Raw genomic sequence first — 14,417 nt, forward strand, 5'->3', positions numbered from 1 at the left:
GGCTCCCTTTGACCTTATGTGCACAAGCCAAGCTTCAAATGCTTGCTGAGCCTTAGATCTAGGATTAAGCATTTCCTTAGAGAAGTCTAAGGAAGGCAGAATAAGGCTTTGCTTTGGCAGGTCGGGAGATGTGACTGAGAGCCCCTCTCAGCATTTCCCAATACATTTGGTTTACTTTGTCTCCTTACAGTCGCCGTTTAATGTGGATCATTCTACAACACCCTATCTTAGAACAGTTACTTTCAGCACAATTTCTTTTATTTCACCGTAAATCAACATTACCCCACACAGAAATTAGCTTGGTTCATGATGTCCTGACTCCCATCAGCAGAGCTCAGCACTTCACAAACCAGTCGTGGCTGGCTCAGCGAGACGCACGCAGCGTCCAGGCAGGGCAGCGTGCTGGAGCGTGGCAATCCAAGCCTTGGACTGGCTCCGGTTTGCAGTCTCTTGGCTGGTTCTTAACATTTGGCATAGACTATTTTGGCTTGAATCACTTCGGTTCATCTCCACTGAAGCTGTCACAAGACATCCCCCACTACGTTCTGCCCTTCCTGCTTTTGTTCCCATTCGTCTGTGGACAGTCAGGAGAAGAAAACAGGCAGGGATACATCTGTACAGACTGTCTGTGCTATTAGAGGATTCAGCCAAACGCGTCCCAGTAGCTCACCTTTGCTACTTACACAGGGGCAGCATTGCGTTCCGAGACAATTCTAGCTCTAGAGCTGACATTGTGGTTCCCTGGGCCATGCTGAGCCTCCAGCATCCCTGTTGCTACCTTGTGAGTATATTCTTTTAATATGAGGCCTTGATCATCTCTTTTTACAGAAGTGAACCTACAACCTGCCATTCTGAGTCTTGGATATTGGCTTTAGCATCTGTTTCTCCCTTTTGCCCCCGCAGAAGATGCTTCTGGGTTTGACCACCTTTGGAACCACAGCCCAGACTATTTGGTGGTTCTGAACTATTTAACTGTTTGTTAAAGAGTTAAAGAGACTATGCTGAGTGGCATCACTGGGATAACATAGTGAGCAAAGATGATATACATGTGCAACACCACCTGCCCTTCCTGCCCAGCACCCCTGGAGCTACATGTGCTCTTCTTCATTTGCAGTCCCTCTCAGACATCTGGCTCCCTCAGAGTAGGATAGAAAGAAAAATACAGTGTCATCAGCAGTCTGGGAAAGAAAGCCAGGGCTTGGGCAAAACCTGAGAGCATCCCAATAACAGCCAAAGGTTCCCTTACCTGAATCCATAATGAGTTGTTTGATATGAGAGGTCACCAACCAAGTAAAACACCTGGCAAAGAGAATAAAAAGTGAAGCAGTTTTTACTCCAGTTGAAGAAACCTCTCTTTCTCATGCCCCACTGTTACATGTGCACATGACTAACACCACTAAATGTCAAGACAGGTGCTGTAGGCAAAAAGGTTCCAGTTCACAAAAATATCACCGAGCTGTGAATGAGTGTGCATGGTTAGACTTTAAAACCAGAGAGAACTGTGAGGATCACCTCACCCCGGTATAACACAGGCCATCGTATTTCCATCAGTCACTGAGAGGAAACCTGGGATATGCTGCAGCGGAGAGGCACGCATGGAGTGCTGCCCAGCTGTGAGCAAAGCAGTGCGCAGAGATCACAGCCATGGCCCCTGCGCGGGCATGCAAGCAGGGCTTTCTGTGCACCCAGTCCACTTAGAGCCCTGTAGCTCTAAAAGGGTGATTTGGGTGGTTTGGTGGATTCCCCAAACACCTGGGCCAGGAAACTGAGATGCAAATGTTACCTGCGCACTGGTACATCTTCTCATTAGGGCAAATCCACGGGGTTTTGCTTCCCTGGTTTAATTGATCCACAACAAACAGCACCAGTGTGTACACAGCACATGGTTATCTGCTGGCTGAGACATTTCGCCACCAGCTGGCATAGCCATGTTGCACAGTAATGGTCCAAAACAAGCCCTTGCCATTCTGGCCAGACACCCCATTCTGCTGCTTCCCTGTTCTGCCGTGTGTGTCTGGCTTTGTGAGCAGCAAGTGCCAGCACAGAGGACGAAACGGCAAGTCCTGCAGTCCTTCTGGCAATAGATACAAACAGGCTGCTCCAAATACAACTACAACTGTGCCATGGCATCCACATCCAAGGAGGAGGCTGGCAGGGAGCAGGAGCTCCTTCTAGACCTTTGCCTGAACCTGCTGCTTGGGCACTCACAAGCACCTGCAGGCAGCACTGGGAACAAGCAGCTATAGCAGCCGAAGTCCTGGAAACCAGGAGTCCCTTTCTGCAAAATCTGCTTGGCTCTTGCCCCCACACAAGCACACACAATCAGCTAAAAGCTGTGACCTCTACATGCTTGACCAGTTTGAGACATAGAACAGATCTCAGTGGCCTTGTAGGGAGGCTGTGCTGATCCCAAGAAGATTGCATCCCCTTAAGGAATAAAATCTAAGAAGGAACTGGAAGGATGGGTAAGTAGGACTCCCAAATTGCTTTGAGGCCATAGATGATGCCCATGAGCCCATTTCTTCAAACTGAGACTACCTTTCTTGCTCACCAAATGTCTGTCCAGAAAAAGAACCATTTTCTTCCACAATGCAAAGCCTGGCTAACCACTATGTGTGGGCCAGCAGGATGGAGGCAGGGTGGTCTGGATCCGTCCCTTTGGATGGGGATGCATCCCTGCCTCTCTTGCTGCAGGCAATGCCACCCAGGGTGTCAGGAAAACTGCTCTCAAAGCTGACTGCTTGCAGTGGTGACAATACCACAGTGCCGAGGACAGTGCTCTTTTCAACAAGATTGCTCATGTCACGAGTTTCATGGATGGCTGAGCCCTTGGGGTTATAGTGGTCAAGGCAAAGCAGGACATTACCGTGCAGCCCTGCTCCGTGGCTACATGCACTGCTTCGCTTTGCAGCAGTGTGCTGGTTTCCAAGCAATGTGCAATGTCCCTCAGATTTGCAGCCAGCTATGTTCGAACTCTGGCCTGTCACTACTCACCATAGCAATAAAATTGCATGGGTTTTCAGCCCTCAAAGTCAATCGCAGTGTGCTACATGCCTCCCATGCTGGAAGATTTCCACAGTTACAGCAGCAGCAGTCCTGGGCTCTTCTGCCTCATAAACTCCTTTTTGCCTCAGCCAGTGAAATTGCTTCCATAGCCAGAACACAAGCCCATGGAGAGGCTGTCGTTGTGTTAGCAAATCAAGCCCCATTCACCTTCACTGTACAGAGCTTATTTTACAACAGCAATATAGGTGAATGTAGCTACTCACCTTCTGCAACGTCAGGAGGGTTTAATTTAGATATAGAAATGCGCTTTAGTCGCAGTTTGAATGCCAAGACCTGAGTCAGACATATTTATCCAAAGAGCCACTTACATCTAGGCAGACACTCATGCCAAAAACGTCAAAGCTGAGTGCCTAAAGAAAAGGGCCTGGATCCATATTTGGTCTCCTGCATAGAACAGGTCTGATTTGCAGAGTGCTGGCAGCACAGCATGAGCAATGCATTGGGCCCAGAAGGACATGCATATCTGCAGACATTCACCTTCACTGGAGACCATCTGGCACCTACTTACAACTCCGTTTACATGGAGTCAGAGTAACTGCTCTGTGTTTGCCTTTTTCTGGTTTGTAAGTACACTGATGGTGTGAGGTCTTAGTAACAAAACCACTGAAAAACTAGGATTTAGTGCCCATTTTCTTAGGCTCCTCTTACATCCACACACAAGTTCACCCACTCGTCAAGGTTAAAGCTTTAAAGACTTACCTGAACAAGCAGAGGGCTAGTCTGTAAAGTGCCAAAGCTTCGCCTGTGAAAGCTTTCCTATATGTGTACCACTCAGGGTGAGTCTGGAAAGGCTGATCTTATCCAGGGCCTGTGACTGAAGAGACTGGGAAAAATAAAAATAAAATAAAATAAAATAAAAAGCCAGACCAAGGGCAAAACTAGCCCCGATCTATCTAGCCACAGCCATACAGTCATGCAACCTCTGCATGACGTGGGCATGGGAGCTTGTACCCCATCCCACTGGGGCTAGGTTAGGGGAGGGGAGAGCTAAAGCAAGTTAGAGGCAGAGAGGCCGGCCAGTGCTATGGAGTATTGCTTTTTATTTTAAAAGGGTTTCTTGTTCGAAGCCATTTGATGGGGACTCTTTCCTAAGTGGGCCTGGAGGAGCTGTTGCCTTTCAAAAATTGTGCAAAGTCACCTGTGTTGGTAGGAAGCAGTCGCCACACACAGCCAGGAGGAGCAGCATGCATGCATCAGCCTAAGGGGACAGGATTTCAAAGGGATCGAGGAATGAAGGGCTTACATTGTGATTTTAATGGCCAGTTTTACAAAGGTTCAAGACGAGTGCTCTGATCTCTTTGCAAGTTGTCTCTTTGCAACCTGTCAAAGAGCCACAGTCTTTCCGGAGCTACAGCTCCAAATGGCAGCGGTGAGAGCAGGGGTGCTGAACGCCTCAGCAGCAGGGAAATGCTCCGGTGTCCTGTTTGGGGGCAGCACTGGCAGCCCTGCTGGCATCTCTTTTTGCCTAACAGCATCCGTGGACTTGTATTTACCCCATCTCCCTGCAGCTCATCCCTGCTCTCTGACCCGATGCCAGGAGAAGGAGGGAGAGGCAAAGAGCAGTCCCACATCATGGTGCATCCTTGCACCCAGCAGCTGCCCCGTTCCTGCCCTTGATCCCGTTACAGTTGCTGCTGTCTCTCCTCCAGGCCAGGGGACAGGAGCAAGCTGTGCCACCATGGTAGTGCTGCTGCTGAGTGAGTCTGGCTTATGGCAATTACAGTTTCTGGGCACAGTGCAAACTGAAGCAAGTAAGAGGTGTGATTACTTCACAGTGTGTTTAAAGGGGCAGGAAGCTCCTAAAGACAAAATTCAGCATTGTCTTGGCAGGGAAAAAAAATCTCACTGTAGAAATATTGTACATTTTCTGCAGTGCCTTGTGCTAGCACTGCAGCCACATTTGCTCTGAAGCATTCCATATGTTCACACCATTTCCTAGCCTGATTGACAGTGAGCCAGTTCCCTCAGAGCATCCCAAGACATCTGAGACTTCTTCATCCTGTTGGGGGTAAATATGCTCCCTGTCAGTGTTTGGAGGATGACTTCTCAGCCTGGGTAAGGTCAGAGAAAAAGCTGGGATATATCAACATGTCTTGACTAACTGTGTCTATCCCAAAACCTTATTTAGCTTTGAAAAGATTTGAAACTCATGGCTGACTTCTAGTGGCACAGAGGATCTTGCAGACAGCCTTTGCAGCATCGTCCTGCCAGTACTCGGCCAGGTTTTTCGTGCCAGATCAACCAACGCTTCAAAACCAGTCATCCCCTTCCCAGGCTCCTGCAGTTTCATGTCAGACCCACATTCGCAGCCTGATTCTTCAGGAGACACTGAAACCAAGTCTCCCATGCTGCATAAAAGCCAAGCATTGAAATGTCCAAGTCTCTGGGGTATCAGTGATTGCTTTTAGGTTTTTCTGTGCTTGTGAAGGCAGGGGAAGTAGGAAAGGAGATCTGGCCATCATAATGGCCTGAATGGGTGAAACTCCCTCTTTTTAAACCCTGAGAATAAATAAAGGTGTGAGACTGCTTATCTGGAAGAGGCTCAGCCCTTAGGAGAGCCCTTGGATGGTGTTAGCCACACTCTCTACATCCTGTGCCCATCTCAGAAACAGTGAATTTTTGCCAGTGTGCTATTAGTCATGATTTGCAGCAAAAACATGATCTGCAAAGCATGGAGAGGATGCTGTGGGCAATACATGACTCAAATCCCGCGGGATATTACTCCCCTAGATTTTACTCATTCCGACATGCTACTCATGAGGAAGTGCCATGGCACACTGTGTCCAGTGGGGCACTGGGTCACCAAGGTTTTGAGAAGGTGGTTGATCCCCAACATTGTCCACTGTTACCACTAAGTGCTAATGCAGTCCTTGATTATCCCAGGCTCCAAGCCATGAGCAGCAAGCTCAACACAGCTTCTGTGGGGAATGTGAAGGAGATTATGAAGAGCCCATATAGCTTTTGAAGTAATAATAAGAACCCCAAGAGAGCCAAGAGATATGAACTCACAGACTGAATACATTTTAACAACCCTCTGGGTAAGAGGAGGTAGGGGGAAGCAGGACATGGCCAAGACTTACCATGTCGCTATCCATCCTCGTAGAGGAGAAAGCTGCAAATTTTCCCCTGCATCCCCTGCAAGGGAGTATCGCAGGTGGGTGAGTCTCAGGCATCAAATTTTCATTGCAGACGGACAGGTCAATAATAAACCTGACAAGGAGCACACTGGGCAGTACCATTTCCTGGCCTTACCTTAGGTCTCTAAGCCATGCAATGATGCAGCTTTGTACCCAAGGGGGATTTTGAGCAATGTGGAGGAACAAGCGGATGAGAGATGAGCGCATTTCTGCTATCAGCAGGTCTCCCTTTTCACTAGTCATGGCCTCCATCCTGCACCTTGCTGGAGCTGGCACCACTTGAGTCCTGCCATGCTTTGGGCTGATGTCTTTTCAGCTTGCTGAAGGCAGTAACTTGTCTGACATGATGTGGAAAGCATTCCCCGGGGCTGGAGAACTGCTGCTAGGGAAGAGGAGCAGGGAGAGGGCTTGCTCGACTGATATGTCCCATACTGCTGGTCCCAAAGTGCATCTTTCAGCAACAGTGAAGGTGGACATCCGCTTCTTCATCGCAGTGACAACAGAAGTTGCAGTGGCTTCTCTAGACACTGCCGTGCCCCAGTAAATGTGAATGTCTCTCCATCGCCCACCCCTGCTGTCTCTGCTACTGCTGTCACTTGTCTCTCACTCCTAAATTGGTGGCTACCTGCCCCCTTTGGTTAGATGGGCGTCTGGGCACTCTTGGCTGCCCTGAGCATCATCTCTCCCTATTTCCGAGCAACCTGTTACCACCTTGTTCGCATAGCTTTGGGAGCATTCAGTATCGGGATTTTTCAGGTAGGTGGAATGAACTGAAAGACAAAATTACTCCTATTCAATAAAGCTAGGTGGAAATATTTCCCCATGCACAGATTTGGAAGTGTTTCCTGTCCCAAATGGTGAAAAAAGTCAAAATCTGAAAGCATTTTGCAAAACCAAAAAAGTGGAGTCAGGTAAAGTATTCCTCTTGGCATGCTTTTCTCTCATGTTGACCCTTTATTTAATTTTGAACATACTTGAATGTTCATGTAGGTATTTTAAAAATACATTTTGAAACAGAGCATTATCAAACAACCAAAAGGCCATATTTCTTTTGAAAACACAGAAAGCAACAGCTCCAAGGTTTTAGAATATTAATTTTTTGAAGCAAAAGATTCACTGACACAGAGTTTGTCAAGTGAAAAAAAAGTCTTTTTTTCATTTTGTCAAATGAAAAATCAGTTTTCATGAACTGATATTTTCCCAATGCAAAAAAAAAAAAAACTCTTCTAAAAAAATTACCAGTTCCCTGAAGTATTGTTAGATAAAGGTAGATACCACCCTGGAGACTTAAGTCCCCTGCTTTGCATACAGCCTTTCTTGTCAGCAGACAAAAGCATTTAAAATATTTCCATATAGCCACCTCCAAAGCCAGTGGCACAGTGTTCCCGGGTGCGTGCAGCCCCGGCGCCTCCCTCCGGACCTTGAGGCCCCTTATCTCCTGAGCGAGCAGGTTTCATTACTGGCATTGCTCGCAGGCGGTAACGAGCGCTGCTAGTTCCTGGAGCTTTGTCTGGTAGCTTTGCAGGCTGACACGACCATGTTATCACCACTTGGCAAACACAGCCTGGGTGTCAGTTACCAGGAGACTCTCAGCCTTGCTAATCTAATTTTTCGGTAGCGAGAGTAGTATTTAACTGTCTGCCCTCCTGCTCCAGCTCATTCAAGAGGGGATAGTGTTGCTCTTGCTGGTGTGGCCAGACTAATATAAGAGGTCCCTGCTCTCCCCTTCCTCATTTGGGTTTGTTTCCTGTGAATCGGTGAACGAGCATTGCAGCTAGCCTGGAGGTATGGGGAGAAGGCAGCAGCACCCTTGGGTGCACCCTTGGGTGCTACTGTCTCCCTCCTGGTCTCACAAATACCCATTCCTCATCTCCATGGCACTCTGAAGCCTCTGCTGTGCTGGTCCAAGATGGGGCGTTAGTTTTGCACGGACTCCTCCACCACTGGATTGCTACCAATAAATCCCTTTTTCAAATGCGACTCTGGCTCTTCAGGCAGGGCTGCGCAGCCACTCCAGGCCAGCATCGGCTTTTCCTGCACCTCCCTCCACTGGGTTTGTGAGGACACTGCTAATGGGTTTACTGGGAAGAGAAATTCAGAAGTCTCAGCCTCTCTGACTCTGTCCATTCTGGGGGAAAAAAATCAGTTGAATGACCAGTGGTATTGGCCAAGAAGTTTTAACATGAGGAGAACACAGGCTTTTTATTTTATAACCTTATTATGGCATTCTTTGTCTTGATGAGTCTAAGCAGTGCTGCAATGCCTGTGAAATGTGAATATTCCAGATTTGCCAAGGACATGTTCCCGTTCCACCTGACAAGTGTTTTTTTGTATTGTGAGTCTGTAGCAAAAGCATCCCTCTCCCAGAGCTGATGCTTGTAAACCACGACATGCTCGATCCAAGAGTGGTGGCACCTCCTTTGCCCTTCTCGGGGGCTGCACAGCCGCTGCATTGGGTTGGGATGGCAGCATGGCAGCTGGAGCAAAGCTGGTTTCTACCCTCAGAGGTGCCAAGAGAAACCACAGCACAGCCCTGCAATCCCAGTGTGTGAGCTAACACAGCCACAGCCAGGCAAGGGAGGGGGAAAGGGCTCACAGAGTGGGGCAGAAGCCCTCACTCTTCTTGGTAAATCTATGCCAGGAAAGTCATCATAGTTCATTGTTGCTGGTGCCAGTACAAATCTCAGTTGGTGTCACAATCTGTCAGTGAGTCATCAATATCATCCTCTGGTCAGTGACCCTTTAGCTGCTCAAGCATGACGGCATTTTGCAATAAATTTAGCTTTTTCCATATGCTGTAAAACCCTCACACTGACGTCAAAATTAATCCTTGCCTTCTGTGTCATCCCAATTACCTGCCCCCAGTGCCTTGCTGATGGTGTAGGACTTTCCTCTCTGCCAGCTCCAGCTCCCTTTCTATGGTCTTGAAGACTAGCAGGCACAACCTGCAACTTTAGTCCCTATCCCAGCTCCAACCCTGGCCTATAGTCATAGCAGGCTCATGCTGAATCATCAGCCCCTTGCCTCTGTTGGGCCAGCTCACTGTGTACTTCGGTTTCTCCTGTCCAAATTCTAACTGTGACCCCAACTTTCACCTTACAAATTGCCAGTGAACCCTCCCTCCTCAGGCCGTCCTTTTGCTCTAGGAATTCCATGGGCCTTGCTGTAACCCCTGATAAATCAGTCTCCTCAGTCCTTCATGGCCCATGCACAGCCCCAACATTTCCTTCACACCATGGTTAACACTGGGCTAGTGAGCACTGGCAGCCTGAGACCTCACCGTAGAAGACTGAGCCTTTCAGACAGCCAGGGTGACTTTCACGACCTGCACAGGGGTTAAAGCTAGGGTTATGTTGGGGTTAGCAAGGGACAGAAGAGAGAAAAGAGCAAGCTCTGCTGCCAGGTCGTTGCAGGTCACCAGGTCTAGATGGGGGCAGATGGTGGGGTTGATCAGTCCTTCTGCCTGGCTCTGGGACAATGAGGAGTAGGTGCTGTGCTGGCTCCTGTACAGCCTCCTGGAACCAGTAGAAAGCTAGTGCTAGCAGGGGTGACTTCTCTATAATCAGTTTGGTGGTTCTGGTAGGTTTCTGGGCTGTTGTGAAGGCTACAATTGAAGCTGAAGTTGGGAATAGGATCTGGCACAATGAAGGACAGAAGAGCTACTCTGAAACACAACCCTAATTCTGGTTGTTTAATGTAGTGCCTTGATACCTCTGTAAGTGCTAACAACAAGGCCTTCTCCTCTGCCAGAGCAAAATCTCCTGCCTGCGTGGGACTGGCAGATCCCAGTAAAAGATCAGGATGTCCCATCCTTGAGGGTCTGAGCCACCCACCCTGTTCCTGGCCATTGCTTTGACAGCTGAGCAGAGCAGAGCCACCATTAACTTTCCTCCCATAAGCTACTTACTGCTGCTGGCACAAGCAATCTCCTTAGCCCTCTGAGCCTTCATTGATGTAATATGTACTGCAACCAGTACTAGTCTAGACCCAATCCATCACTTGCCCAGGGCCATCACAACCAGAGAGTATCCTGTATTATCCAGAGAGTATCCCTCCATCCTGTATTCAACAGGGAATTTGTCCCTTTTCACTTCATAATAACAACCCTAACCCTAGTCATACCACAAGTACTAGCTTTATGGCCGGATCCTGCAAGATTACAGCTAGTCTGGTCCCCTGCGATGGGAGGAAAACTGCAGGTGGCTGTATCCTGCTGATCCCTGCCCATGCCAGCTTCTCCTTAGTCCCACAAGCCTTGCAGCATTCAGCAAGAATCATCCTCTTCTGTTCCGATGGCATCAGTGTCAGTGATTCACTGTCATCCAGGGGGCCATCAATTCATTTGCTGGAGAGGAAATTTGCCACAATATCCCATTTCAGGGGGCTCAGAGAAACAGGGGGATGAAAAACAGTTGCTTTGGCCCAAGAACAAATGAGGAGAATGGAGGGAGCGAGAGAATTTCTCAAATTGCTGAAATTTTTATTTTTTCAGTAAAAAGCGTGTTTCAGAAATGCTGAAAATATTTCAGCTGACACTTCCAGAAAGAGGTATTCCAAACCTTTTTCATCAAAAGACTTAAACAACAACAGATCAAAGGAAGGGTGTTACTTAACCAATTCTTTCTCAAGGGACTGAAGGAAATACAGTATTTCAGGTAGACAGGAGATGGGATTTTTCCTTTTTACAAACCCAGCCCTAAACCCTATATTTTGGCCCACCCTAATTCTGTGTGCTTGGGCTCTGTTATCCCCCCAGCCCTGAGCGTGTTGTTCAGCTGCACTGCAGGGACCGAGTCAGAAGCACCACCAGAACGACCATACTCCAGATCAAGGGCTGCCTAGCTCAGGGGCTCACACACTGGCCAGAAATGGATGCACAAGGTAAAATGAAGAGCAGGGCAAGTACATATGATGGTTCCCCAAGTATTTTGCAACAGATTTTCTGAGCCTGATGTAATGCGTTCAGCTAGGAAACCTCTCTGGAGTGCTCTTCCAGGTATTTGTGCGGTCTCCTCTTGGACCTGGGTAAACTTTTTGCCTCCGTGTGTCCTTTAGCAAGGGGTTCCACAGCTGCGTGAAAAAAAACTTTAGTTGCTTTGAACTCCAGCTAACTTTGTCTGATGGCCCTAAGGTCTTTTTTTGACAGAAACAGTGAGAGAGGTGGGCGGAGGGGATCCTGAGCAGAGGCAAGCCATACTTCACCACTGTTGCTGTGGTTGTCCCTGCTTGCACAGTCTCCAGCCCTAACACTGAGTAGGGTACACAGAAGGCCCTCATCCCAGAAGGAAATGCGATTGAGTTTCAAGTGAAGTCTTCAGAAGATCCCAAAAGACTCTCTCAAGTACTTGTCTTTTTGAAAATTGAGTCACATGTATGGGAACCATAGATGGGGGGGGGGAGGGGGGGGGCTGGGAGAGTAGGAAAGAAAGAACATCTGTCCAAAATGGGAGGAATCAGCTTCATTCACAAAGAAACACAAGGCTGAGCCCTTGGCAAGACCCATCCTGCCTCAGCTTGCATAAGGGGTGTATCAGGGCCAATGTGGCTCAAATTCTTATCATAGCCAATGTCTCCAGCAGGAGTTTTAATTTGTCTTCACCAATCATGAAGGAGGACGGGTTATCTGCATTTTTCAAGAGTTTTCTGCCACTTGAGTGCAGTACTCAGCCAGCCAGGCATAGTGCAGCAAGTGTCTGCCAGTGCTTCATGTACCTCCACCCTTTTTCTCCACCCAAGAATTAATTATTGTTGAACTAGTCTTTTAATATTTAATTGCCACCTTGGCTCTCCTTTTCATCTCCTTCCTTCTCAGGTGTCTCTGTGCCTCTTCCAGGCTGGCCCCTCTGCTTGCTGTCTGAACCAGCTCCTGCACCTTAACTCTGCACAAGAAAAGCCCATCTCCCCGCGAGCTGACCCCCAACCAAATCCATGCAGCATCAATGTGATGTGACATCACTGGAGTCCATGAAGAATCTTCACTACAGTTTAGATCCTGGAGCTGAGGTTGGTTTCTGGAGTTTGCTTCTGAGTGCTGCTGGCAGAGGGAAGTGAAATGGTTTGCTAGGTTTTCATTCAGTTCAGCTGGGAGCTGAGTTTGCTGCTTCTTTCTTGCTGCATCAGACTGAAAGTGGGTCATGGTGCCCTGGTGTAGACCCAAAACAGCCTTGTGTCAAATGAGTTGGGCTCTTCATAGTTCCTTCCTAGTTCACAAGAGGCAAATGAGCATGTCAAGAAACAGCAACTGCATTGCTGGTGCTGGTTCTTGACCCACTCATTTGCCCCTTGAGAACTACAAGTTACAGGCCATTGGGCTGGATCCATCTCCTCCTCCTTGATCAGGGCTGAAGCTGCATGCTGGAATGGGGAACCTCCCTTGGCCCCTGTTGATGACAGCTTTCATCCAGGGCAAACCAGTTGCTGTCTGTGGTCTTCGTGCTTTTCACAAGAATTGCACTTCCATAAAAGATGACAAGAACCTGCCTGACTGGCTGTCCTGGCCACTTTCCACAGCCTGGCACCCTTCCCATGTTATATTTTGTGTCCTATATCTGAAGGCTGGGGTAGCAAATCAGCTTAGCGAACCTGTATTTGGCCCTGCTGTGCATATTTGGAAGTGAGAAGAGCTAACAGGAACCTTCTTATCATTCACCCAGTTTATAATTACTTTGGAGGCCCTGCACCAGAATTACAGGTTTCTCCAGGAATGGAAAATGTCAGCTGAAGTCGTGGGATCATTAGTGGCATTAAACACGGGCAAGCACCAGTCTCACCCACAGGACTTGAGACAAGAACTCAGAGGCTGGGGTGATGCACAGTGAGGGGGAAAAGAGGGGACAGACTTGTCCTCCAAAGGCAACAGTGTTGCTGCACATTCTGAGGGATTTCTGCACTGGTGCCAGGATTTGTATCACTTTGGGAAGCAACCCCTTAGTATGGACAGGGAGAGCTATGGTCTTCACTGATTTTAAGCAGGACTGAACTGCCATGATAACCTTTAACTAGCTTTGGCAGTTTTCATTTTAATTGTATATTGATAAGTTTTAAAATGAATGTCTCAGCAGTCCTTTGATCCCTAAGAGTTTCTCCAGCTAAAGCCCATTTAAGACTCCTGGCTCATCCCTCCTCCTGGTTCAAGGAATATGCTGACCTTTCCTCTGGCTGGCTTGAGGCAATGCCTCAAATACCTTTTTATCCTGTAGTTCCAGCTGGCCAAAGGACTGGACAGGGGAGTAAGCAAGGGAGGCAAAGGAAGAATTTTCTTGTTACAGGGAAGTTTGCTCTGAGGTTGATACAAAACGTGCTTCTAGACCTGTTCTTTGATATACTGCATGTTTCCATTCCTCCCTTCGTCCAACAGGCCAGGAGAAGGCTTGCTCACTCGGCTCAGGACCCTTGGGGAACATGATCTGTGAGTTCATTGCTGCATATGGCAGAAGCACCTCTTAAACTGGGCCACGCAGTTTATCTGCAATCCCAATAGATGATGTAAAAGCAACCTCCCAATTCAGCCAGAATTTAAGCTCTGAAAAGTGGGCTTTTTGGCAGCTGGCTCCCAGCTTCTCCCAGCAGTTACCGAGTGCCATCTGTTGACTAAATAGTGGTCATGCAAAAAGTGGAAGGGAGCCAGGCCTGAAGATGGGTGAAGTGCACTCGGGAAAAGTGGCAGCATGGGACTGAGTGGCTTTGGAGGGCTTTTCACAGACTGCAAAAGGAGTAGGAAGGAGGGCTTCAAACCAAGGCAGTTTCTACTTGAGGAAGGACTGATAAAGGGATGCCAGAAATGCTTTTCGGGGCAGTCAGCTTCAGGTTTATTGAGGGATCACCTTCTTCCAGTGAGTCTTTCTGGAAAGCAGAGAGACAGAGGGAAGTCAGATAGACTCTCAAGTCAAGTGTGGTGTGATATTGGTATTTCTTGCAAGCTGCTGAATGCTGTGTCCCGAAGCAAGACACTTGGAGGTGCCTGTCAGGGATGGTCACTTGTGCTCTCAGGGAGACAAGCCAGGGAGAGACTTCACAGCACCCAGCTAGAGAATAAGGAGCTCAGAATTAGGCCATCCTGCTTATTAAAGGTCTTCTGGCAATTTTAGAATAAAGATATTAGCGTGGGCGTGGTGGACAAATTCCTGGGTGAGTAATTAAGCTGGTTTCTCCAAATGTTGTTGGGATGTAATAGGGATGTAATATATACTTGCTACATGCCAGGAAATAGCTGCC

The 14,417-nt window shown here is 48.1% G+C and overlaps 1 protein-coding gene across 1 annotated transcript in view; it reads left to right on the forward strand.

Moving 5' to 3' along the window:
- Positions 1-6,147: 6,147 nt before the first annotated feature.
- Positions 6,148-14,417, forward strand: part of CCDC9B (coiled-coil domain containing 9B) — a 60,799-nt gene continuing 52,529 nt past the window's right edge. Inside the window, exon 1 of the mRNA XM_067295275.1 lies at positions 6,148-6,220. Within this exon, the coding sequence (XP_067151376.1) occupies positions 6,148-6,220 (73 nt within the window). The remainder of the gene's footprint in view (positions 6,221-14,417) is intronic.

This window comes from Apteryx mantelli, chromosome 4, assembly GCF_036417845.1.
Source record: "Apteryx mantelli isolate bAptMan1 chromosome 4, bAptMan1.hap1, whole genome shotgun sequence".
Taxonomy (NCBI): Eukaryota; Metazoa; Chordata; class Aves; order Apterygiformes; family Apterygidae; genus Apteryx; species Apteryx mantelli.